The sequence below is a fragment of the Nilaparvata lugens genome, chromosome 1 (genome assembly GCF_014356525.2).
Source record: "Nilaparvata lugens isolate BPH chromosome 1, ASM1435652v1, whole genome shotgun sequence".
Lineage (NCBI taxonomy): Eukaryota > Metazoa > Arthropoda > Insecta > Hemiptera > Delphacidae > Nilaparvata > Nilaparvata lugens.
In genome coordinates this window covers 94,974,555-95,001,698 of record NC_052504.1, presented here as the reverse complement: position 1 = coordinate 95,001,698, position 27,144 = coordinate 94,974,555, and the positions used below count along the sequence as shown (strand labels likewise).

Here is a 27,144-nt window from a genome sequence, read left to right as displayed (position 1 = left end):
TCTAGTTCACCAATTTTCAAATTTATCAGCTGTTATCATTATAAATTGAACATTATGGGTTATTTGTAATTTTTTTCAAGGGATATTGCTTGGCTTTAAATTGTAAAATAAACTCTTCCAACAGAATAATTGGTAAATAAAATAAATAAATAAATATGATTTTATTGCCGTTAAATTCTTAGAACAATAGGCAAAGTCAAATATTGATTACAGTAAGACAAAAGATAAAAATCAAATTTTACAGCAATTGTACATACAAAATTACATTACTGAGTCTTAAAATAATACAGTACCTAAGTAAACTGTAAGTCAATTGGATTTTACAAATACATTAACAATATTCATTTGAATGTACAAAACATATTCCTTACAGCACAACTTGAGCCTTTAGAACAATATATAAATACAAATAGAAACCTCTTAACTCTAAGCAACAATTATTTCACTCTCAAAGAACTCTTCAACACTATAAAAAGGATTTATCACAAGCCAATTCAATAATCTCGTCTTAAATTTCTTTTCTGTCTCTGATATTAAATCTGTAGGTAATTTATTGCAAATTTTTATACCAAATGTATCATAACTTTTGGCTGTTTTGGATAACCTATGATAGGGAATATCAATCCTATGACAATTTCTTGTGTTGTAGCTATGAGTTTGATGCCTTAATTTTAAATTGGATGAGTTTTTTTAACATGCAACGACACAGTATAAATGTAAAAATTCACTATTGTCATTATTCTAAGCTGGACGAAAAGAGGCTTACAGTGTGCTAGTCTATGAGAATCAGTTAAAACCCTGACCACCTTCTTTTGCAATAATATAGTATATTTCGCACCTAGAGCAGAAAATGAGATTTTTCCAGCTCGAAATCGGTTTTCAAGTCCGAGGCCGTAGGCCGAGGACTAGAAAAGATTGAGAGCTGGAAAAACATTTTTGCCCGTGGTGCGAACGATATTTTTCGCCACACTACAGGTATTGCTGACAAAATAAATAAAGAATACAAAATAAAGAATACTCGTTAAGCTATCGTACCTATCTCTTGATTTTAGTGGTAGAAGATTTGCAGTCAGGATTTCAGATTCTTTTAAAATTTCACTTGGAATACCACAGTCATCTTCAAGCATTTTTGAAAATTCGGAATGCACTAATCAACAATAAATAATTGAATAAAACTGGTTGCAAAGCGAATTATTTTGATTCGAAACTGGAACTGAAATCATGGCGACTTCAGCTTATTATGAAAGTGGACACTCGCCCGATCTAGCGGATGACTTATTATAATAATTAGCGCGTTGTTTCCAGCCATAAGCGGCTGGAAAGAGACAACTTTCTGGCCTAGACCGGAAAAGAAACCCTTTTCTGACGTCGTCTGCAAACAAGGTCTTTCAGATCTACGTAGGGACTGGAAAACAGCTGCTTTCTGTGCAGTGTGGCGAAAAAATATTTTCTGCATGACTACTATTTCCCCACAGTAGTATGCCATATGTTGCAATACTCTGAAAAAAGGCAAAATATATCGATCTCAAATAATTATCTGGAACATGATTTTTCAGTTGTCTGATCAGATAAATCACTCTTGAAAGTTTGCTTGATATATAATTAATATGAGCTTCCCAAGTCAAATATCTGTCAATGAATATCCCCAGAAATTTTACATCGCTTATTGCATCCACACAATCTAAGCCACCTCTAAGGGTGAAGTGCATAGTCTGTGTTTTATTCTCGTTGAGCATGAAGCCGTTAGCCCTAAACCATGTCGCTGCTTGCATCAGAGTGGTCTCAGTTAGATTTTTAAGATTTTGAAGGTCAGTACATTTATTGATAAATGTTGTGTCATCAGCATACAGTATTGAACGGCAATTTAGAACAGCAGGAAGGTCATTTATCATAAGAATAAAAAGCAATGGCCCGAGAACTGATCCCTGTGGGACACCGAATTTTACGCAAGCTACATCTGATCTCTTATCTCCAATACACACCACTTGTCTACGTCCCACAAGATAAGTTTTAAATAAGCTAAGATCTGCTCCACAAACGCCATAAAATTCTAATTTATCCAGTAAGAGAGAGTGCACAACACAATCAAAAGCTTTGCTCAGGTCACAAAAGGTCACCTGAGCATACTCTTTATTTTCAAAAGCGCTCAGAATATTCTTGACAAGAGCATCCATGGCTCCAGTAGTTGACCTACCCTTAACAAATCCATTCTGAGCATTACTTATAATATTGTGCTCTTGAAGATATTCATATAACTGCCTATGCATTATGGTTTCAAGGACTTTTGAAAAACATGGCACCAATGAGATGGGACGATAGCTACATGGAATATCTTTAGGCCCCTTCTTATAGACAGGTACAATTCTGGAAACTTTTAGCACTTCAGGAAAAACTCCATCTCTCAGGCATCTATTTATACAATATGTGAATGGATTTATAATATTATGAATAATTTTCTTCAATAGATTACTTGAAAAGCCGTAAATATCAACACTGGATGAAGCTTTGAAACTAAGTACTATATCAAGCACTTCACGTGTGGAGACTTTGTGAAATGAGAATTTGGGCTTATCCTGGTTAAGAGGGAAATTGAAGTTTTGCTCCAATAAATTAATTGCCGTTAAATTGGGCCGGTCAATCTTATCATGAACATCCATCACTGCGTCCAAGAAAAACTTATTCATTTCATTGGGTGTGAATGGAATTGGATCTTTTCGAGCCTCTTCCTGAACAGATTTTATTATTTTCCATGCGGCTTTGCACTTATTACTAGTAGACTCAATTTTAGAAATGTTATATGTTTTCTTAGCTCTATTTATTGACTGCTTATATGATCTTCTAATATCTAAATATGCCTTCCTAGCTTCATCAGTATTATCTCTCCTTGAAATATCTAAATATAACAATACTGTGTTTTTCATTTTCGCTAATTGCGGTGTGTACCAGTTTTTTAGTTTTGTTTTTCTTGTTTTCTTTGCCCCTTGATGACTATTCACAACTATTTTTCTTTCAGGAATGAACATATTAAAATAATAATGTATTATATTGAAAAATCTATTAAATATCTGTTCAGAGTTCAAAGAATGAGTTTCACGCACAAATTGTTCCAGTCTACATTGGAGAGTGAATTCTTAAATAAGTCGAGATTTTCATCTGTCATTGGCCTAGTTACTACTGTCTTCCTAGTCTTTCTACCGTCCGTATTGGAACAAATATTCAAGTCAGCTGATAAATTTGAAAATTGGTGAACTAGAACCCCATAAAATGGCGATTTTGCAATGCATCACGGGATTGTGTCATGACCTGTACGTTATAGACCTTGACAGGTACCAAGGTCTATAACGTACAGGTCATGACACAATCCCGTGATGCATTGCAAAATCGCCATTTTGTGGTGTTCTAGTTCACCAATTTTCAAATTTATCAGCTGTTATCATTATAAATTGAACATTATGGGTTATTTGTAATTTTTTTCAAGGGATATTGCTTGGCTTTAAATTGTAAAATAAACTCTTCCAACAGAATAATTGGTATTTAGAACAGGTAGTATTTAGATTCCAACTAGGAATTGAATTGTTGATTTTTAGATGTAATTGATTGGGAAACTGTTATTGAGTTTAGCCTCTTGTCCCAATGCCTCACGAATCATAATAACATGTTACAAGAATAAGAACAATTTTTAATAATTTACTGAACCATTTATTATTGAAATTTCATTATTAAAAAATTTAAAACCTGAATTTGCATAATATTTAAACCAGAATATTAGTTTTAAAATTCATAATGCATGATTTCTTTACGAGTGAGTTGAATTAGATAGCATTTTCAAATGTACCGCCATAAAAATCCCACAAAATGGCCGCTCAATAAGGAACACGGGTGTCTAGGCCTGGTTTCTATAGACATTGACACGGACAGTGACTTTAAATAAGTAGTGATTATGATAGACTCTGTAATTACAGGAAACATTAGAATTATTGTTATTCTACCAAATTTAATACTAGAATATTGAAACATTGATACTAAACTAAACACAATACTGTACTTCAATATTAAAACGTTATGATATAATAACAATGTGTGTGAAAATGTAATATATTTATTTATTTACAATTTTTACAAAGAAGCACTGATCGGGAGAGAAAAACTATGGGTACTCCTTGTATTATTCCTCTCACAAATTTAGATTACATTTTAAAAAGACCAAAATAAGGTTATGATTTCACTTTTTTACTTTCCTTGTCCTATTACCATAGGTAAGGAAAGTATTGCTTTCCGAAAAAATTAAGGTACCCCAATTTCTAAATTTCTATACGTTTCAAGGTCCCCTGAGTCCAAAAAAGTGGTTTTTGGGTATTGGTCTGTATGCGTGTGTGTGTGTGTGTATGAGTGTATGTGCGTCTGTGTACACGATATCTCATCTCCCAATTAACGGAATGACTTGAAATTTGGAACTTAGGTCCTTACGATATAAGTATCCGACACGAACAATTTCGATCTGATGCAATTCAAAATGGCGGCTAAAATGGCGAAAATGTTGTCAAAAACAGGGTTTTTGCAATTTTCTCGAAAACGGCTCCAACGATTTTGATCAAATTCATACCTAAAATAGTCATCGATAAGCTCTATCAACTGCCACAAGTCCCATATCTGTAAAAATTTCAGGATCTTCGCCCCATCAATGCAGATAGATTTCCACTTATCAGGCTTCAGATACAATTGAAACGAAAAAAAATCAAGTGGAGTAGATTGAGCATGAAAATCTCTACAATTAATGTTCAGTAACATTTTCACCTAAAATTGAAAATAAGCTTTAAATTCGAGAAAATGTGATTATTCAATTGCATATTATTGTTGATTCTATTAAATCATTCACTATGAAGAGATAGCAGACCTCATGTGTGTCTCCAGCGTTATTGCCCAGTCACCAGCTGGCTCAAATCTTTGAATAGTAGACTTGAGATGCGCGGGAACACTAGCGTCAGGTGATCAATTTTCATAACGGCAAGGAAAGTTGTGTGAGTGCGCCACACCAGATTTTTAAAATTTAGTCCATTTTCACTCAAAAACTAAGAATTTTAAATTTTAATATGTAATAACTGTGTTGAAAATGAATGTTGAAATCTTGATGAATAATGTTGAATGTAGTGTCAAATTAAAATGTAATGTTTTTTTGCAGGGATGAGAGGTACGACTTCATTAGAGCGAAGTATGTCGATAAAAAGTACGCGCTAAGAACCTGCTCCGATGAACATGATCTGATGAGTGATTTAGAACACGCTGTAAATAATAAAAATCTCTATCACCTTCTGCAAGTTTTCGCTGAGGGTGTCGACCTCTCTCAACCTCTTCCCACGTCTGTAAGTTGATCAACTAGTGGCTAACCAAATCATTTAGTCCATTGAAATATTAATATTTTATAGAAAGTTAGGGTTTGGAAATTTTATTTTTGGCCGTGATGTTTTAAAATATAATTTTCATTGAAATTTGGTTTACAGTGCAGAATGAATAAGTCTAAAAGGTTTCATTCAAACCAAATAACTAAAGTTTTATAATTCTTACTCAGTTTTTTGTACTTTGAAGTTTCAATCATGAACAATAAATTATCATTATTGAATTTAATGTAAAACATGGTTTCATTCAAACCAAATAACAAAAGTTTTATTATTCTTACTCAGTCTTTTGTACTTTGAAGTTTCAATCATGAACAATTATCATTATTGAAGTTAATGTAAAACATTTTTATTAGTATTCGTAGTAAAATTGTTTTATTATTTATTAGTAGTTTATTTATTGCTACTTGAAAGTAAATCAAAGATTATATAATGATAGATTCTATCAATCAAGTACATTCAATCTAAACATTCATCTGTCCATAGTACATAAATATATCTATAATCTCTAAATTATCCTGCAGTTTTATTTCGAGAATTTTGAAAAATGCAAGTATATTGCCATTGAGATGAATTCCTATTGAATTTATTTGACATTCTTCTTCTTCTTTGGCTGTGCCTTATCCCAGTTCCCGGCTTTCCTTTCTCTCAGTCTGCCTATCCACAAAGCCCAATCCAATGCTTCCTCTCTCCCCCAACCACTCTCCTGCAAGTCAGCCGCTATTCTATCTCCCCACCTCATCATAGGTCTACCTCGTCCTCTCACACCATCTAAAACCAAATTGCTAATCTAAAAATCAAGTGGTTTCATTCACGAATTATGGATATTTCCATCGATTTAATAAACGTTTGTCTGTTGCAGGACTGTGGCCAGACTGCTCTACACTTAGCAGTTGTGAGAGATATGGGTTCATCAATTCACCTGGTAGATTTTCTAGTCCAAAATATGTCTACTGCCGCCCTTGATAAACCCACATCCTCTTCTGGTGACAGGTAATCAATCAATCATTCATTCATTACAATAATTTATTGTTCATCAGGAATAACGTTGTTCATTCAATTATTAGGTAATTGCCCAATTAAGAACTAATATCGGGGGACCGAGCTCCGCTCTGGTGTGTAAAAGCATAGAAAATTTGTAACGAAAGATTGAATTTTTAGTTGATATTTATTTATTCATTTTCTCAGTCGTACAATTATTTTTCCTACAGTTACATTGGAAAGTGACCATTCCTTTACTGATAACAGAACGCAAAGAATCACTTTCCCGCTCTAGTGCGCTCTAGTACTCTTAATACTTTGCGTATTATCATAGAAAAACGATAGCATAAGTAGATATCCCATGGTATAGGGCGTTTATGTCGCAACTTTTACTGTTATCCCAAGCCGATAGTTCACGTAGTTCTTTCCTATGTAGCTGTGTGACGCTGGTAGTCTCTCAAATTGTGCCGTTCATACACTCTCACCCCAACAAAACAGTAAAAATTTACAATAATACACTGTAATCGGCTTGAGATAACAGTAAAAGTTGCGACATAAATTCCCTATACCATGGGATATTTACTTACGCTCTTGTTTCTCTATGGTATTATCTTGCAGCCATCCCAATCAGCTGTTGACATTGTTGGCGTGTATTTTGAATGCAAATTTGTTCTATCTATATTTTTTCTGATTGTCAAATAAATAAAAATTAGAACTCATTAAACTATACATTTTGAATATTATTAATTATTCATTATTTCAAATAATATTTTTTCATTCATAAATTTAAGATTTACTCAAAATTATTCAAATTTTCAAATTAATTGGATTAATTTAATTTTTAATTTGAATAAATTATCGATTATTGATTTTCAAATGGATTATCAAGTTTAAAATAAATTAAAGTTGCTATTAATAACAAAATTATACTGACAAACATTTGATGTATTTCAGCCATCATTTTACCCATAATCAACCACTTCTCATATTCAATGGTAACTGTAGGAAAAACTTAATGTGAAATACGTGCACAAAGTTCCTCTGCTGCACTCAAGAAACCATTCCGCCCTCGCCTACGACTCGTGCGTTTCTTTCGGTGCAGCAAACAATCACTTTGCGCACTAGTTGCACAAATAACTATTACAGTCATATCAGGATTTATTGGCTTATGTCCAAAACTGTCCCTTTTCAAATTTTTATACTGCAGTCCAAATCAAAATCTAGGTTAAGCTACTATCACTCATCAAAATAACAAATTATTCACACTTCAAAAAACAAACTCATCATCAAATAGATATACTATTAATTCGATTTAGAATGATATACTATGTTTGCTACAATATTCGTTAATATACTATGTACTATTCTACACTAACAGCATCTAGTTACTATTTTGGACTTTCATGTTTTCTAAAAAAAGGGAAAAAATTAAGATTTTCTTGCTAAATTATTCTTCTCGTGAGATGAGCTGAGGAATAACCCACACATGCACTCGCTCACTCACTTCCATCACGGTATCAACAGACGACAAAATTTCCAGCTGTTTTTCCAAGGACGTATTTATCCTTTTAATGTCCTTCAGCGAGTTTTCCCAGGGATGAGACCTAGTGCAATCGAATCTTCATATCATGAACCTTCTTTGTTCCAAATTTCGTGAGAATCGTTAGAGCCATTTTCGAGATCCGGTCAAATACAGATATATAAACATTTAAACATCCAAACATATTAACAGAAATTGCTCGTTTTATAGTATAGGATAACTGCTGTCAGCTGTTTTCAGTTCGAAGTCGTTTACTGATAACACAACATGTCAGTACAGATATGTTGGACAGACTTATAGTATCGTTAATGGCCTTAGGAATCTGTTCATTCATAATGGGCAATATGAATAAAGTTGAGCATTTTCTTATACTTCTAAAATATGGAGCATTTGCTTCGTTTTCTATGAATAAACATAAGCAAAACCTTTTGCTCATGCTCATCAAAAAAATAGTTTGAGCATTTGCTCAAAAGTAAAAGCTTATACTCAAAATTATATGAATAAACTAGAGCATTTTCTCAACTTTTAAAGCAAATGCTTCAAAAAAGGTGAGTCTAGTATAGAGCAGCTTATCACCTTTTGCTCATAGTAAAATGGCTCAACTAATTCGTATGAGGAAGAGGAACCTATACCAGATACGATCACAAACAATAGTTGAGAACTATAAAACTCTTTTTAGATTCAACCATGATATATATCACCATTATTCCTACAAAAGATAAGCTACCTGATATAAAGGTAGCCATCACAAAATAGGAAATAGGCATTAAAGAAGATGAGAGTGTAGACGATTATAAGAAGGCTATTGATATTATAAGAATATTCTGAAGAATATTATAGAGATGACATCTTTTCACGCTATTATTTCAAAATTCTAAACTCAACTAACCTAAAACTATTCATAAATAGAAAACAGAGCAGACGACGCAAACACAGGCGGTGCCCCCTACTTGCATATTTAGCGCTTCCGTGAGCTATAAAAACAAAGTAAGGCTACAAAAGCGAATCAGCTGATGAAAAATCTTTAAAATTCCAGAGTTTAGGAGCATAAGGTAAAGCTTATTCATATAAAAATAAGCAAATGCTTTTGCTTCTACCTTTTGCTCATGAGCAAAACCTTATGCTCCATATCGAATGAAAAAGACTAAGAAATTGACAAAAAACCACTGATTTATTGATAATTAGAAAGACCGGTTTCGGTTATTACACCATTGTCAATCTCTGATAAATAATGACAGACCAAAATATCAACTTCTCTACTACACAAAAATCTTATGCTCCATGCTCATGCTCATAACCATTTGCTCTGGTTTTATTCATATGGGCCAATATCAGGCAATTATTTCCCACTGAAGAACTTTTACTGCTTAGGAATTCGTCTGTATTGTTCAACGTGCTAATCTGTATTATTATTTCCCATGTAATTCGAGGATGATACTCAGTTTTCTCTCTCAGTTTGATTTGTCGCTTTGAATCTGTTATTAAACAAGATAATTATTTTATATTCCTTGATTGTTACATCATCACTTTAGTCACTACATTAGTCTATTCTGAATCAATTCGATGTATTATTTGATAGTTTTTTGGTTGGATATGTTGTAGTAACACGGCGCTGCACTTGTGCGCTCTCCATGACAAGGCAGAATGCATGAAGCTGCTGCTGCGCAGTGGGGCCGACCCCTCCCTGCGCAACGCCTACGACAAGACTGCTCTCGACATCGCTCAGGAGAAGGGCCATCGTACCTGCGAGGAACTGGTAACATTCTTTTCCTACAGTTACGTTGAAAAGTGGCCATTGCTGCACTGATTACAGAACGCAAAGAATCACTTTTCCGCTCTAGTGCGGGAAAAATTTTTCTGCACTCCAGATTTGCAACATGGCAACGCAAAATACTTAGTAGGTTATATGGAGCAACAGTGCAGCAAAATGAAAATGAAGTTGGTAACAGTGACTGCTGTGGCTGCTATAGTGAGCAGAGGTGCAACGAAGCACAACGCGCTAATTATTATTCATTATATATTATAACCAAGGACAACGAGGACTTTAGGATTTTAGGATTAAGGTTTTTATCAATAATAAAATTACACAGAAAAACATTTGATGCATTTCAGGCGATTTTACCCATAATTACCCACTTTTCATATTCAATGGTAACTGTAGGAAAAATTTAATGTGAAATACGTGCGCAAAGTTCATTTGCTGCACTCAAGAAACCATCATTCCGCACTCGCCTACGGCTCGTGCGTAAACGTTTCTTTCAAACTGTCACTTTGCGCACTAGTTGCACAAATAACTATTTTATATATTTATTGCAATTTTCCACTGTATCAGACGATAATATGAGATCAGATACTATTTTTGGTTAGATATATTGATACACATCTATAATGAAACACTAGAATATTGTCTAAAAATATAATGAGTTTATTGAATAGTTACATAAACTTACATATTAATAATAATAACAATTTTTATTAATGGAGACAACAGGCTGAAACCCATTTTGCATCCTTCACACAATACTATATTTTCAACACATTGTACAACTTGAAATACAGGATAATAAAATATGCAATAATATGAAAGAATACAAATAATCACTGAAGTAATCATAAACAATAATAATAATAATCAATAAACAACATAGAATCAAATAATAATGAATGAATGAATAAATGAATAAAATGTTTATTTCCCAAAAAACTAAAACTACATCAATCACACAAAATAATAAATTACAATTACATACAATAGTTAGTTAGAAAAATTCTTATAATGTGTCCTCTACTTTAGTTTTTTCTGTGTGGAAATTGACCTACTCCACTATGGCGTACCATGTTCTAGAGTAGGTTTTGTTTGTTTTTTTTGTGCGTATTATTAATAAGTTAGTGTTTAGTAAGTCATTAGGTGGTTAGTTGTTGTTTGAAATAATGTTTTCTATGTTCTGTCTTCCTTTACTCATCAACCAATTGTGAACTATTGTTTTGAACTTTCTAGGATGATTAATCTGTATAAAGTTTGCAGGAAGTAGATTATATAATTTTGGTGCTAAATCATTGAAATGTCTCTGGTATAGTGCCTTCCTTGCAACACTGATGATGAGAAGATTCCTGTATCTGGTGTTGTGGTTGTGGTTCCTGGTTTGGAATGTTGTTGGGTTCTTGTGTAATCTGCATAGTATCTCCTTGGAGTAGAGCTGTCTTGGATCCATCACGTCAAACTCATTGAATAGCGTGGAGGCTTCTGGTTGATGACCCTCATGATCAGCTTCTGTACCCTGAGGAGCGGTTCTAATAATAGATAAAAATGAAGAGAGAAAAAAAGAAGAAAGAATATCTGTGTAAAACCAAAAATGAAAGTAAATTAAATAATAATAGAAAATAGTATAAAATTAGAACACCAATCACAGAAAGATAGATCACATGATACCCTACCAAATTATATGAGATATCATGGAATTTGGAGGGGGAGAACCAGAAGACGTCTGAGTGCTCCGAACAGTGATTAAAGATTCTTTAAGGAGGCATGGCGGCCTCCTTATGATGGTAATCTTATTTATGATAGGCTGTGGAGAAAGGGATGGTGCTGGGATGGAGGAGAGTGGAGATGGTGGAGGGAAAATACTTCATGCTCAAGAGAATCTCTCAGGATAGAGAGGAATGGAGAAAGAGGAATCATGTATGGACCTGCCCTGGGGCAGAACACTGATGATGATGATTATGACACATACATATATATATATATATATATATATATATATATATATATATATATATATATATATATAAAAGCGAAATGGCACTGACTGACTGACTGACTGACTGACGGACTGACTGACTGGATCACTCACTCACTCACTCACTCACTCACTCACTCTCAGTACTAAAAATCTACCGGACCAAAAACGTTCAAATTTAGTAGGTATGTTCAGTTGGCCCTTTAGAGGCGCACTAAGAAATCTTTTAACTCTAAGGGTGTTTTTAAGGGTTTAAAGTTCGTCTTTTAGCATGTATATTCTTCTTCTCCCAAACTCTTAATTATAATTGAAATTCCTTATATGTTACTATAGAACTATAATCTAGATAGAGTACCTCTTCAAAACAGTTGTTAACTGGCAATTAAATTAATAATTTTGTCAGGTTGGCATTAAGTTGAGTTGACTTTGTTAGGTTGGCACCAAGTTGAAAATTTAAATGCATTTATCGCGGAAAAATTGATTGGGCACTGCCACTTCAATCCTGGGAATATTATATTACTAGCAGATATGGCTCGCTTTGCTCGCCATATCTGTTTAGCCAGACGGAGAAGTTAGTCTGGCCCCCGACTGGATTGTCCTAACATATGATAAAAATGCTCAAATGGAAAATGCAGGCAGGCGAAGCGAGCCTGCTGATTTCATTCTTGGACGATCCAGTCGGTTGTCCAGGGGGCGGAGCCCCCTGGCTAGACGGATACGGCGAGCGAAGCGAACCTGACGGCTAGTTTTAACATAATTATATTGTGCCATCTTCAGTGTAAAACTTGAAAACTCTTCAAAACTTGAAATTGAAGGTTAGGAAAACTGTTAGGGTTTCAAAATAAGATAGGAAACACTAAATATGAGAAACATAACATAGGAAATAATGGTTAATCTGATAATGGATATCTAACGTCCATTGTTCATTTCATGATCAGTCAAGTTCTATTTTATGTTGTTTCTTAGTTTAAGATATTGTGTTTCTGTTAGACTTGTCTATGTCAAATTTTTGTAATGTGTGCATTTTTTGGCAAATAAATTTCACATTTCAAATGTACTAATGGATAATCTGAGACCTTGTGGGACTGGACTTTATGATAAATCTATGGTGTTCTCCTATGTTTCAATGTTTCTATAGTGAGATCCACGTTATAATGACAGTATTTGATTAGCATAGGTGTTGCCATTCTTGTCTATCATTCGACAAAGCAGATAGCGTTATCCGGCCATCGCACCTGCGAAGAACTGGTAACACACATTCGATTTCATACCTTTGATATAATTCAAAAGCTACTTGGCACTATACTAGATTCTTTTCTACGCTGGGATCATCATATAGATTGCCTCTGCAAGAAGTTAAGAAAAATAATATTCAAGTTCAAAATACTGAGAACAATATTATAGACGAGAAGTGCATGAAGATGGTCTACTATTCCTCAGTTCAGTCGTTGCTTACCTATGGAATTGTAGGATGGGGAGGAACAAACTACGTTCACTTCGACCCCCTTATAAAAGTGCAAAAACTAATAATTAAAATAATTAAGCAGAAGCCACCTCGTTATCCATCAGACCAGCTCTACAATGAGTTTGGTGTGATGGACGCAAGACATCAACGCAAGACGCATGGACGCAAGACAACTCTACTCCCTAGAAATTATTTGAAGACTGCACAAGAACCCAGAAAGCTTTCAAAATAGAAACCACTGTCATAACACTAGAAATAGAAGCCTACTTATCACGAACGTGGCTAGGAAGGCAACATACCAACGACACTTCAACCACCTAGCACCAAAACTCCACAATTTATTTCCTGTACACATCAAGATAATAGAAAACTCAAGAAAATTTAAATGCGCCTTTAAAAACTGGATCACAACAACTGGACACAAGACATAATATAGAAAACATAATTTCGAACAATATGCTCACTTACCCAATGTATTTGCACCCCCACTCTAAATTTAATTGTATTACTACTACACCTGCTCTAGAACATGGGTTCCCCATAGTTGAGTAGGTTAATTTCCGAAAAAATGCAATTTATTTATATTTGTAGTAAATTTCATATATTGTATTTTTGAATATTATGTAAATTTTATTGATTATATTGTTTATTTGTATATTAATGGAAATAAAATTTATTTGTATTGTATTGTAATTTATCTAATTTTTTTAGAATATCAGATGATAATTTGATATTCTTAAAAAAAACTTGATATTATTAAATCTTATTCTTTAAAACTTAAACTTGTAGGTTAGAACAACTGGTAGGGTTGTAAAATAAGAGTTAACTTATGTAAATAAGTTTAAAACTTGGTCTCCGCGGCTTTGTTGGGCTTGTCTTGGGGCATGACAAGATACGCGCAACGTGCGTGGATGGAGTGATTTCAGTATTGAGATTTTTTTTTTGAAATTGCTGTGACCTCAGGGCTGGGAAAACTAGATGTAGTTTAATATTATTTTCCTACAGTTACCTTGAAAAGTGACCATTCCTGCACTGATTACAGAACGCAAAGAATCACTTTCCCGCTCTAATGTGCAAAGTATTACTTTGCGTACTCTTAATACTTTGCATATTATCTTGCAGCCATCCCAATCAGCTGTTGACATTGTTGGCGTCTATTTTGAATGCAAATTTGTTCTATCTATATATTTTCTGATTTCCAAATAAATAAAAATGAGAACTCATTAAATTTTACATTTTGAATATTATTAATTATTCATTATTTCAATTTTTTTGTCATTCATAAATTGATTGGTTGAAAAATTATTTAGAAATTAAGATTTAATCAAAATTATTCAAATTTTCAAATTAATTGGATTAATTTAATTTTTAATTTGAATAAATGATCAATTATTAATTTCAATTATCAAGTTTAAAATAAATTAAAGTTGTTATTAATAACAAAACTATACAGACATTTGATGTATTTCAGCCATTATTTTACCCATAATCAACCACTTCTCATATTCAATGATAAATGTAGGAAAAATTTAATGTGAAATACGTGCGCAAAGTTCCTCTGCTGCACTCAAGAAGCCATTCCACCCTCGCCTACGGCTCGGGCGTAAACGTTTCTTTCGGTGCAGCAAACTGTCACTTTGCGCACTAGTTGCACAAATAACTATTAATTGACGTGTCATACACTGTTGAAGCTATGCTCATATATACAGTTTCACATGACAAAATAATAATAATAATAATATAGGAAACACTAAATATGAGAAACATAACATAGGAAATGATGGTTAATCTGATAATGGATAATCTGAGACCTTGTGAGACTGGACTGTACGATAAATAAATGATACTCCCCTATGTTCCTGTTTTTTTTTTCAATATTCATATATAACTGTTATTTTTCCATTGCTTTCAGTTGCGGCATGCCCTAGACAGACAGAAGTCACTGTTTGAGAACATAAATATCGACTGGAATCTGTCACATGACGAAGGCTCCACCGACTTCTCAGATGACGAAACAGTTATCGAGGACAGGGTGAGTTGCATTCATCCACTCAAATCTCATTAGGCCCAACTCACACTACCTCGACTCAAATCGTACGACTCCAGTCGAGGATACTCCAGTCTCTCGACCTTACGACTTTCTTTCTCATTGTCACTACTTCAGTTCCATGCTACTCCATTACTAACCTTACATTATTAAAAATATGAGATTCAATTCGTCACTTCTGCGCATGTAACAAGTTTTATAATAATTGACCGAACGTAGTGAGATCTATGTTTCAACTCGATTTGCTTTTGTCTGTCTGTATGTAACGCGATTACGGCCAAACACGTTGATAGAATTCGATGAGATTTGGCAGGAATATTCCTTTTTCAACTTCGCGTCGATGTATACACAAGTTTTTTTTTGAAATTTTGCACTTTAAGAATAATATGAGAAGAAAAGGAATTCCTCCATACTCTGATATCACTATATATATATATATATATATATAATATATATATATATATATATATATATATTATATATATATATATATATATATATATATATATTATCTACTTTGAAGATTTTTTCATAGAATTATTCATAATCAATCAGCTGACACAGATGTCTGGCCGTGTCTATTTATATTTAATATCGGGGCACCGAGCTTCGCTCGTTATTTTTATTTATTGATAAACAGAACACAATTCTCTAAAATGATCGTCTTTATATTTCAAAGCTGGCTATACGTCATCTTATGAATGTCGGGGATGCGATATTTTGATTTTTCACATACTTTTTTACTACCCACAGCTGTTTCAGCCAAGGATGAATTAGGTATCCTTTTAATGTCGTTCAGCGAGTTTTCCCAAGGATGAGACCTAGAGCAATCGAATCTTTATATCATTACTATGTTCCAAATTTCGTGAAAATCGTTAGAGCCGTTTTCGAGATCCGTTAAAAATAAATAGCCAGATATAAAAATAACCAGATATAAATAACCATAGATGCGTGCCCATCAGTATCATTATTCTCACATTTGAAAAACAAATTTAATAAATTATAAAAATGATTAAATGAACTGAATAAATAATGCCGAAATTATAATATTCTTGATTGAAAAAAATTAATTTTAAAATAGTTGAGAATATTTTTATCAGATGGAAAGATCATCACGAAACTGGATAAATCATCATATGGGATACAAATTCAAACGTGAACTGAGTTTATTAACAGAAGTGAGTTTTTGATCTTGGAGAAAACAAATAACAGTGTTTATTTTAGAGTAAATTATGATTCAACTGTGAATTGTGATTCAACTGAATCAACTAGAACAGGTGACATCAGATACTTGTGGATGAGAAAACTGCGTGAGGTCTACTGTTCACAGAACTACTAGTTAATATGAATAAAATTGTCTTATCCAATTCCTATTACTGTATTATTTAAAATGATAAAACATAACCACTTTAATTAAAAATGCACGGTACTACGAAACTCAAGTCGAGGCTCGACCAACATGTCGAGTCGACGCTCGACTCACTCTCACAGTCGTGAGGTCGCGGAGACTAGAATCGACTGGTCTGAGTGTCACCATTTGAAAACACATGCTGCGTCGAGAAGATAATAGAGTTGCAGTCTCTTCTCGACTCGAGTTGTGTGTGAGTTGAGCCTTACGCACAAGCACAAGACCTCTTGTGGACCTCAACCACAACTTGCTTTCAGTTTTGTGCTTCTAGCAACTGAGCTGCTTTGTTTCACATAATAGTTTGAAATTATCTATTTATGGTAATTTATCAAGTAAAATATTATTTTTTATTCAGTTCTATAACCTTCAAATTATTAGTTGAATGCTTGTGAAATGAAAATTTATATTTATTTATTGGATAGAGTAAACAATACAGTAGTCGGAAAAGAAAAAAACAAGCTATTGCCCAGAACTTCTTCAATTTCCTAATTTTGTCTTAAATTGTCCAAATATTATGCAGGTTATGTCCATTTCAATTTATAAACTAAGGGCCGTTTGCACAGTGTAAGTTTAAGCTAAAGCTTAAACCAAATCTGGATTTTTTTTTGTTTAAACTAAAATCCCGTTTGCACAGTATTAGTTTAATCTCTGTATTGAGTTTAAACTCTGGGAAAGTTTAAACCTCCAAAGCAGGAGGTTTAAACCAAATAATTTGGATTAACTTGACATCTGTAAAGATTTGATGGGGAAACAGCTTATAGTAAATTATTTTTCGACGGTTGTTTTTAATGCTTCTGTAGACGATAATTATTATTAATTTAGGTTATAGTGAATCATTATTTGAATGTTAAAATAATTGTAATGGAGGAATTGATAGAAGTTTTTAATGCGATTGATAAAGATGACTGCGAAGAAATTTTGAAACTGAGAAAAATTGGGCAAAAAACAAATAATTTAAATTTATGGTATAGAGAATTTTTTTAACGGTTTTGCTTGAGTACAGCAACTACCAAATCAAATCAAATCGTTTATTGCACAAAAATATATACAGAATACAACTGAAAGGAAATTGATAACTTTGTGCTCACGTCGGCAAAAGAAAACTTGTACGCCGACGTGGAGTCTTAATATAACTTATTCACTTATACATTAATATAAATATATAAAATGATCCTACAATATTATAATATAGGCTAACAGTAATTAACATTCAACCAACTAAATATTCTATTCTAAGAAATAACAATAAATTAAAGATATACATAAAGCTGAATTTAAGATTCATACAACATCAATCAATATTAAACCAAATCATTAATTGAATAAAAATAATTTTCTTTCACCCAGGTATGGAAATCTTTTATTTTAGGCTTCTTTATCAACCATCCTCTTGGAACTTTATTATAGAGTTTATTTCTGAAATATGAAATACTTCTACGGGATAGGGTGCTATCAAATCTTTCAATTGTGATTAAGTTTTGAGCGACTTGTCTAGTTACTCTTTGAAAATTTTGAATATTTTTTAATTTGAGCACATGTTTCTTAATAGTCAAATTAAAAATGTTTACCAATTTATTGTTTTGATTGAATAAACCACTTGATAGAAAATAAGACAATTTTTAACAGTGGTCTTCGATTGGAAAACATGTTTTTAATAACACTTAAATGAGATATTGCTTTCGAGAGATTTCTAATAAACGAGGAAGACCATAGTAGATTCAAGCGTAACAAAATAACTTTTTTATCTGACATTCTAAAATATATTTTCTGGTGCCAACTAAACATAATTTTTTAAAGAATTTCTTGATCGCTTTTCACTTTTAGAACCGTACAGCTTACAACTCTGTGGATTTTGAACAAGAACAAGAAAATACTAGAATAGTAGCTACATAACCTCAAATTACTGATGGTTTGTAAACAAATAAAAAATTTCCTGTAAAAATCAGGACATTCTATTACCAACTTAACGCTAAACTAGTTTAACTTGAACTGGATTAGTAAATGCACTGAGAAAACCGATTCAAGTTTAAACTTTCGGATTAACTTAAACGCAATCTATACTGTGCAAACGGCCCTAAATCATCTATCTGAATATACAAATCAGAATAAAACAAACAATTTTAAATTTAGATAGATTAGTAATAAAACTTATTATGTTGAATTTATGTTATGTTTCCCATATTGACTAATACTTATAGAAGCGAGAACATAACCTTTTTTTGGAAACTTCAATTCATCAAAATTCGGAAGGACAGTTTTTGCTTAGCCTGTTGTTCTTCCCCAAACTTTGTATATGATATGTGCTTGTATTCAAAGGGAAAATCGTATGCAAAAAAGTACTAGTTGTAACTTAGTTTGGAAAAATTTATTAATTTAGTTTAATTTCAAAAATTCGACTGAGTCATTTACAATATTGTAGAACCGTTCCATAATTAAATAAAAACACACATATGTTGCCAAATTCTACACATTTTGACCTGTGTAGTCACGAAACCATGATTGTGAACAGAATAAAACTGTGTAGAATTTGACATCATATGTGTGTTTTTATTTAATTAGTCTAATTTTGTTTTAAAGTTGTAGTCGTACAACAAGATTAAATCCCAAAAATGTAGGTAATCACGAAACCATGGTCGTGTGCCGAATAAAACTGTGTCGAATTTGACAACATATGTGTGTTTTTATTTAATTAGTCTAATTCTGTTTTTAAGTTGTAGTCGTACAACAAGATTAAATCCCAAAATGTATGTGTACTTATTATTGTATTATTACTTCTCCAATAAAATTTTTATCTGATTAAGGCACTATTTGTAATTTGAACAATCAACCGAATGAAACTGTGTCGAATTTGACATATGTGTGTTTTTATTTAGTCTAATTTTGATTTAAAATTGTAGTCGTACAACAAGATTAAATCCCAAAAATGTATGTGTACGTATTATTGTATTATTTCTTGTCTAATAAAATAAAATTGTTATTTGATTAAGGCAGTATTTGTAATTTGAACAATCAACTAGAAATGTACTTTTGAAATAATGTTGATTGTAGAGTTGTGTGACTTTTAGAACGGGTGTGTGACTCCGGAGAGGAAGCAGCCGTCCCGACCGCCGAGCTACGCGGAGTCGCCTGTCAATATGCGATCGCGCTCGTCGACCTGCGACAGTCTCAAGTCGGGCAGTTATCGACAGCAAATGCCCCCGCCACCTCCTCCACAGGGCAAGAAACCTCAGTCGGCTCCTGGTAAGACACAATGCTAAACACAAGTAAGGGTGTGATCACATTGAAAGCAAGCTTGGCTATTTATGACCAAGAGTGCAGATGAGAAACAAAATCTGGAATGGGCAATAAATATAGTCCAGTCAAATGGCCGTTTTTCAGGAAACAGCCCCGAAAGAATTTTTCTCGGCGATTCTACAGGGTGATTCATAATTATGGTAAATTATTTCAATACGTGATAGTAGAGGTAAAAATAAGAAAAAAAGTTCATATAAACATATATCCATAAACGCTTCATTAGCGAGCTATACAGGGTGAAAGATTTCGCCCGGAATTCAGTTCCTCTGGTGAAATACACTGATGCTGAATTGTTTGGCGACTAGTTTTTGAGAAACTTATGCTGGATTCATATGAAAAAATATCTGAACAATTGAATAAAACTAGTCTGGAAGCTGTAGTGTGAGTAGTTTTTGAGAAAAAAGTTGAAATATGCAAAAAATCTAAGTAGAAAAACACAGACTTCTACGTTTGATGCCCAATAATTTTCTTTAATGACCAGTAAACAAATAATTCCTCGCAATAAAAATTGTAGAGAATTTAATTCTGGAAAGAATTATGTAAGCTGTGTAAACTAAATTCAATTAAAAGTTGGATAAAATGTATTCTTATGTAGTAGATACATTACACCACAAAAATATGCTGTTTTATGAGGAGAGAACTAATAACTCATAAGTTGTAGCTGATTGCAAATAAAATATTCGGCTTTCATGAAAAGTTTTTTTATATGAAAGTAGCATATTTAAATGACATTAAACTTATACCAAAAGAATAGTAGATCATGCCATTAAGCCTGGGAGGAAGCTCGAACAGAAGTAGATGATCTCCTACGATTCCTGCCCAAATGTTCACTGAAAACTGATGTTGTGGAAGATTAGGATTGATGGCATGAGGATTCTCAGCTGCCCAAATATGTTGGTTGTAGACGTTTTACGATAGCTGTTCTTGTAAAGTGTGCCTCGTTGGTAAATATAATGGTTGTTAAAAAGTTTGGGTAAACAAGTTTTACTAAAAACCATCGGCAAATACCAGCACGGGGAATAGAGTCTCGTGGCAATAAAGTATGAACTTTCTGGAGGTGGTATGGATGTAATTGTTGCTATTTTAGTATCCTCCAAATGATAGATTGATTGACATTTAACTTCACTGACAATTCTCTTGTGCTCTTCTCTGTATGTTCATAAATTTCATTAAGAACTTGTTCTTCTAACTCAACAGTCATATTAGATCGGGGTCTGCCTGCATAAATGTGCTCTTTGGATATCAAAGAATCTGTTTCAGACAGACGTTGATGAATAGTGGCAAAAAACCTTGAACTTTGACATACTCGGTTAGGAAAGTTCTCTTGATACAAACGTCTTGCTACAGTACTATTACAGTAGTGTCACATTCCATACATTAAATGCATGTCAGCTAATTATGTCTAAGATTACCTGCCATTTTTTAAAAATTTAACACTTAACACAAAAGCAAAGTGGAATGGCTACAAATAACTGGTTAATAGATTAAACAAAAAACACAGCGCGGTTACAGTAGGCCTAACTTACAGTTTGTTTTTTTTTTGTTCTACAGTGAGCAAAAATATTTCTGAAAATAATTTTCAGCTGATGATTTCTTTTAAATATTTTCTCATTTAAAACATAATAAATCAGCTGTTTTGGAACAGCTGTTATTAAAATCCATTTTTTATTTGCAATCAGCTACAACCTATGAGTTATTAGTTCTCTCCTCATAAAACAGCAAATTTTTGCGGTGTAATGTACTACATAAGAATACATTTTATTCAACTTTTATTTAAATTTACTTTACACAGCTTACATCATTATTTTCAGAATTAAATTCTCTACAATTTTTATTGCGAGGAATTATTAAAGTAATTGGGCATCAAACGTAGAAGTCTGTGCTTTTCTATTTAGATTTTTTGCATATTTCAACTTTTTTCTCAAAAACTACTCACACTACAGCTCCCAGACTAGTTTTATTCAATTTTTCAGATATTTTTTCATATGAATCCAGCATAAGTTTCTCAAAAACTAGTCGCCGAACAATTCAGCATCGGTGTATTTCACTAGAGGAACTGAATTCCGGGCGAAATCTTTCACCTGTATAGCTCGCTAATGAAGCGTTTATGGATATATGTTTATATGAACTTTTTTCTTATTTTTACCTCTATTATCACGTATCAAATTATTTTACCATAATTATGAGTCACCCTGTATATGTATTTTGGGGCGCTGAATTCGAATCTGAGTTTTTCTCCATTGTATGATGATTAATGAGGTTGAAACGTATTTTTCTACAATTTTCTTCTCACAAAATCTGCTACATAATGTTACAGGGTGAGTGCAATCACTGAGTGTTCCGAGCTCCAGCGGTCTTGGTAGGGTACAGCTGATGATATGTGACTGACCACTGAACGCTCTCTGTTTACACACATTTATGACAGCAATATCATAATAGTTATTTGTGCAACTAGTGCGCAAAGTGACAGTTTGCTGCACCGAAAGAAACGTTTACGCCCGAGCCGTAGGCTCGGGCGGAATGGTTTCTTGAGTGCAGCAGAGGAACTTTGCGCACATATTTCACATTAAGTTTTTCCTACAGTTACCATTGAATATGAAAAGTGGGTAATTATGGGTAAAATTGCCTGAAATGCATCAAATGTTTTTCTGTGTAATTTTATTATTGATAAAAACCTTAATCCTAAAATCCTAAAGTCCTCGTTGTCCTTGGTTATAATATATAATGAATAATAATTAGCGCGTTGTGCTTCGTTGCACCTCTGCTCACTATAGCAGCCACAGCAGTCACTGTTACCAACTTCATTTTGATTTTGCTGCACTGTTGCTCCATATAACCTACTAAGTATTTTGCGTTGCCATGTTGCAAATCTGGAGTGCAGAAAAATTTTTCCCGCACTAGAGCGGAAAAGTGATTCTTTGCGTTCTGTAATCAGTGCAGCAATGGCCACTTTTCAACGTAACTGTAGGAAAAATGAATTTTGTGATTGATGATAGGCTATTTATTTAATCTTATGCAAATGAATGAATTTAATTTTTAAGGTATTAAGTAATGAATGACATTGACACAAATTACAATTTATGACAACTATACTTATACAATTATACTTATGATAACAATTACATTCATGAAAACAATTATATTTTGTGGTATTTTGTATAAATATTATTGGTTTGTCTGGCAGCTGGCGGGAGCATAACGACTGGTAGCCTGAAGAAGCGCGCCCCCCTGCCTCCGAGCAGTGTGCAGTACAGCATGCAGTATGGCACCCTGCCCAACAATCACAACCTCAACCACAGTCGCAGCCCCTCCGACCCCAACCCCTCCTACCACACGCTCAACCACCACAAGCGGAGTCCATCCAACGACTCGTCCAGGGCCATACATCTCGGTTAGTTGCTACACTAATAATTAGTCAACTGTTTTGGCTACTGTTTTGAAAGAGCACTTTTAGTTATTGGTAGCCTCAGATAACGTCATCCGCCTGTAGGTTTTCCGTCTCTGCAACAGAAAATCTAGTTTTATTCAATTTTCAGATATTTTTTCATATGAATCCAGCATAAGTTTCTCAAAAACTAGTCGCCGAACAATTCAGCATCGGTGTATTTCACTAGAGGAACTGAATTCCGGGCGAAATCTTTCACCCTGTATAGCTCGCTAATGAAGCGTTTATGGATATATGTTTATATGAACTTTTTTCTTATTTTTACCTCTACTATCACGTATCAAATTATTTTACCTTAATTATGAGTCACCCTGTATATGTATTTTGGGGCGCTGAATTCGAATCTGAGTTTTTCTCCATTGTATGATGATTAATGAGGTTGAAACGTATTTTTCTACAATTTTCTTCTCACAAAATCTGCTACATAATGTTACAGGGTGAGTGCAATCACTGAGTGTTCCGAGCTCCAGCGGTCTTGGTAGGGTACAGCTGATGATATGTGACTGACCGCTGAACGCTCTCTGTTTACACATATTTATGACAGCAATATCATAAAATGAATTTTGTGATTGATGATAGGCTATTTATTTTTCCTACAGTTACGTTGAAAAGTGGCCATTGCTGCACTGATTACAGAACGCAAAGAATCACTTTTCCGCTCTAGTGCGGGAAAAATTTTTCTGCACTCCAGATTTGCAACATGGCAACGCAAAATACTTAGTAGGTTATATGGAGCAACAGTGCAGCAAAATCAAAATGAAGTTGGTAACAGTGACTGGGCTGCTATAGTGAGCAGAGGTGCAACGAAGCACAACGCGCTAATTATTATTCATTATATATTATAACCAAGGACAACGAGGACTTTAGGATTTTAGGATTAAGGTTTTTATCAATAATAAAATTACACAGAAAACATTTGATGGATTTCAGGCAATTTTACCCATAATTACCCACTTTTCATATTCAATGGTAACTGTAGGAAAAACTTAATGTGAAATACGTGCGCAAAGTTCCTCTGCTGCACTCAAGAAACCATTCCGCCCTCGCCTACGGCTCGGGCGTAAACGTTTCTTTCGGTGCAGCAAACTGACACTTTGCGCACTAGTTGCACAAATAACTATAATCTTATGCAAATGAATGAATTTAATTTTTAAGGTATTAAGTAATGAATGACATTGACACAAATTACAATTTATGACAACTATACTTATACAATTATACTTATGATAACAATTACATTCATGAAAACAATTATATTTTGTGGTATTTTGTATAAATATTATTGGTTTGTCTGGCAGCTGGCGGGAGCATAACGACGGGCAGCCTGAAGAAGCGCGCCCCCCTGCCTCCGAGCAGTGTGCAGTACAGCATGCAGTATGGCACCCTGCCCAACAATCACAACCTCAACCACAGTCGCAGCCCCTCCGACCCCAACCCCTCCTACCACTCGCTCAACCACCACAAGCGGAGTCCATCCAACGACTCGTCCAGGGCCATACATCTCGGTTAGTTGCTACACTAATAATTAGTCAACTTTTTTGGCTACATGATTGATGAAAGAGCACTTTTAGTTATTGGTAGCCTCAGATAACGTCATCCGTCTCTGCAACAGAAAATCTTGTTTATTGGCTCGCTGTTAGCTATCGGCAGATCAATACCTAACAGAACGTCTCTGCAACGAAATAGGCCTGTTAAATAGTCAAGTCCGCGCTTTTAGCTATGCGTGACTTTATGCAACCGGGCATAAACTGGGAATATCCTTGTTTCCGCGAAGAAGGATTTGATATTCAGCTTGTCACTTCCGTGATTATCTTCATGTTATGTGTGTTGATTATAATTATTTACCACTAAGTTATGTTTGTCGTGAAAATTCTTAAAATATAGGCTATTGAAGGCTACCGCACCGTGATGAAATTCAATCATCGACTATTTAAATTGGTAGATGCATGTTTACTGTATTATGCTGGATTCCCACACAGCAGTATCATTGGACGTGTCTGGTTCAGTGAAAATATAATTCCCATAAGTTATAATAAGACCATTCATACTCGATCGGATGGGCTGAGTGGAAATGGTTTGATTAGAGTTCATGGGAATAATATGTTCACTTTACCGGATACTTTCACTGATGTGGGAAACTACTTGAACCGCTTCTCTTCATTATACTCGTCTACATTTGAACGATCGGTGCTCTATTGCCAATTTTTTTTATTCATAACACTGACATGTTTTACAAATATTTTTACAATGCAATCTATATAATAAGAGAGAGTAGGGTTGTGTTTGTTCGTGTGTTCGTTTGTTCGCATCAAAACATGTCAACTTGTGGATTGCATACCGGAAAAACGGGAATGATTTAGATCTCCAAATTTTGAACATAGATTCTAAAAATATCAATCTCGTGCACCTGGAAGCCCAAATTTCAATTCTCCTTCTTGATTTTTCAGAATTAATGTTCAAATTCATCTATGCTACCGTAGGCTACATGAAGTTCCATAGCCCAAAGTGTGTTTTTTATGAGCAGATTATAATTGTGTTATAAGACTACAGTTTACGAAAGTCTATGTAGCGCAGCGGTAAAACGCTTGCATACGGAGTGATAGTTCCGCGGTTCGAATCCCCGATGCTTCCCATTTTTTTTTTTGTTCTTAATTTTTTCCCTCGAAACGTATTATTATCAATTATTATTTGAAGGAATTTGTTTTCATTAATATTGAACTTGGATTTTATCAAATAATTATTTTTAATGTAACATTTTGCCACCAGTACAAATGAATTGGACATAGTCTTCATGCTGTAGGCCTATAATTGAATTTCATAAGAAAAACATGAATAGATCGCAATAAAATAAGTAATAATTTATATTATTCAGTTATAATGTACTATCAGAACGAATTCCCAGTGAAACGAGTATTTTAGGTATTTTGTTTGGAATTGGGAAAACAAAAGGCTGCCTGATTCAAATTGAGGAGGATCCTAATCGAACTAAAATTTATTGATGTATTGGAAAAATCAATATGATTCTGTGAGGTTTTCAAGTATTATGTATTCTTCAGTTTTCTATACTATAATAAAGGAAAGAACTGGCTTATACACGTAAGGAATAGGGAATTATGTTTGACGCATTATCACGTCTGAAATATACTCAACTGATTAATTTGAAATTTTGCATATAGATTCTTCATTAACCGAGGATGGTTATTGGCCTATTTTCAAATTTCGAATTTTTTATTACGTCAAGTTTTCATTTTGCAGTTTTAAAATAGACCCTTGCGAAGCACGGGTTACCTACTAGTATTATTATAAAGTAACAGTATCATGATGAAAAAATCTGGTGTGGCGCACTCACACAACTTTCCTTGCCGTTATGAAAATTGATCATCTGACGCTAGTGTTCACGCGCTCTAAAGTCTACTATATTCAAAGATCCAAGCCAGCTGGTGACAGGACAATAACGCTGGAGACACACGAAGTCTGCTATTTCTTCATAGTGAATGATTCAATAGAATCAACAGTTTGCAATTGAATAATCACAATTTATTGAGTTTCGAGCTTATTTTGAATTTTAGGTGAAAATGTTACTGAACATTAATTGAAGAGATTTTAATGCTCAATCTTTTCCACTCGAAATTTTTCGTTTAAATTATATCTGAGACATGATAATTGAAAATCTAAAATCAAACTTTGCATAGATGGGGCGGAGCTCCTGAAATTTTTACAGATATGGGACTTGTGGCAGTTGATATAGCTTATCAATGACTATTTTAGGTATGGATTTGATCAAAATCGTTGGAGCCGTTTTCGAGAAAATCGCGAAAAAACCCTGTTTTTGAC

The 27,144-nt window shown here is 33.8% G+C and overlaps 1 protein-coding gene across 1 annotated transcript in view; it reads left to right on the top strand.

Annotated features, from left to right (window-relative positions):
* The window catches only part of LOC111053313 (arfGAP with SH3 domain, ANK repeat and PH domain-containing protein), an 83,707-nt gene that overhangs the window by 43,001 nt on the left and 13,562 nt on the right, over positions 1-27,144 (top strand). The window contains 6 exon segments of the mRNA XM_039419675.1: positions 5,180-5,360; positions 6,256-6,386; positions 9,517-9,670; positions 15,029-15,148; positions 19,637-19,811; positions 23,050-23,256. Of these exon segments, the coding sequence (XP_039275609.1) occupies positions 5,180-5,360; positions 6,256-6,386; positions 9,517-9,670; positions 15,029-15,148; positions 19,637-19,811; positions 23,050-23,256 (968 nt within the window).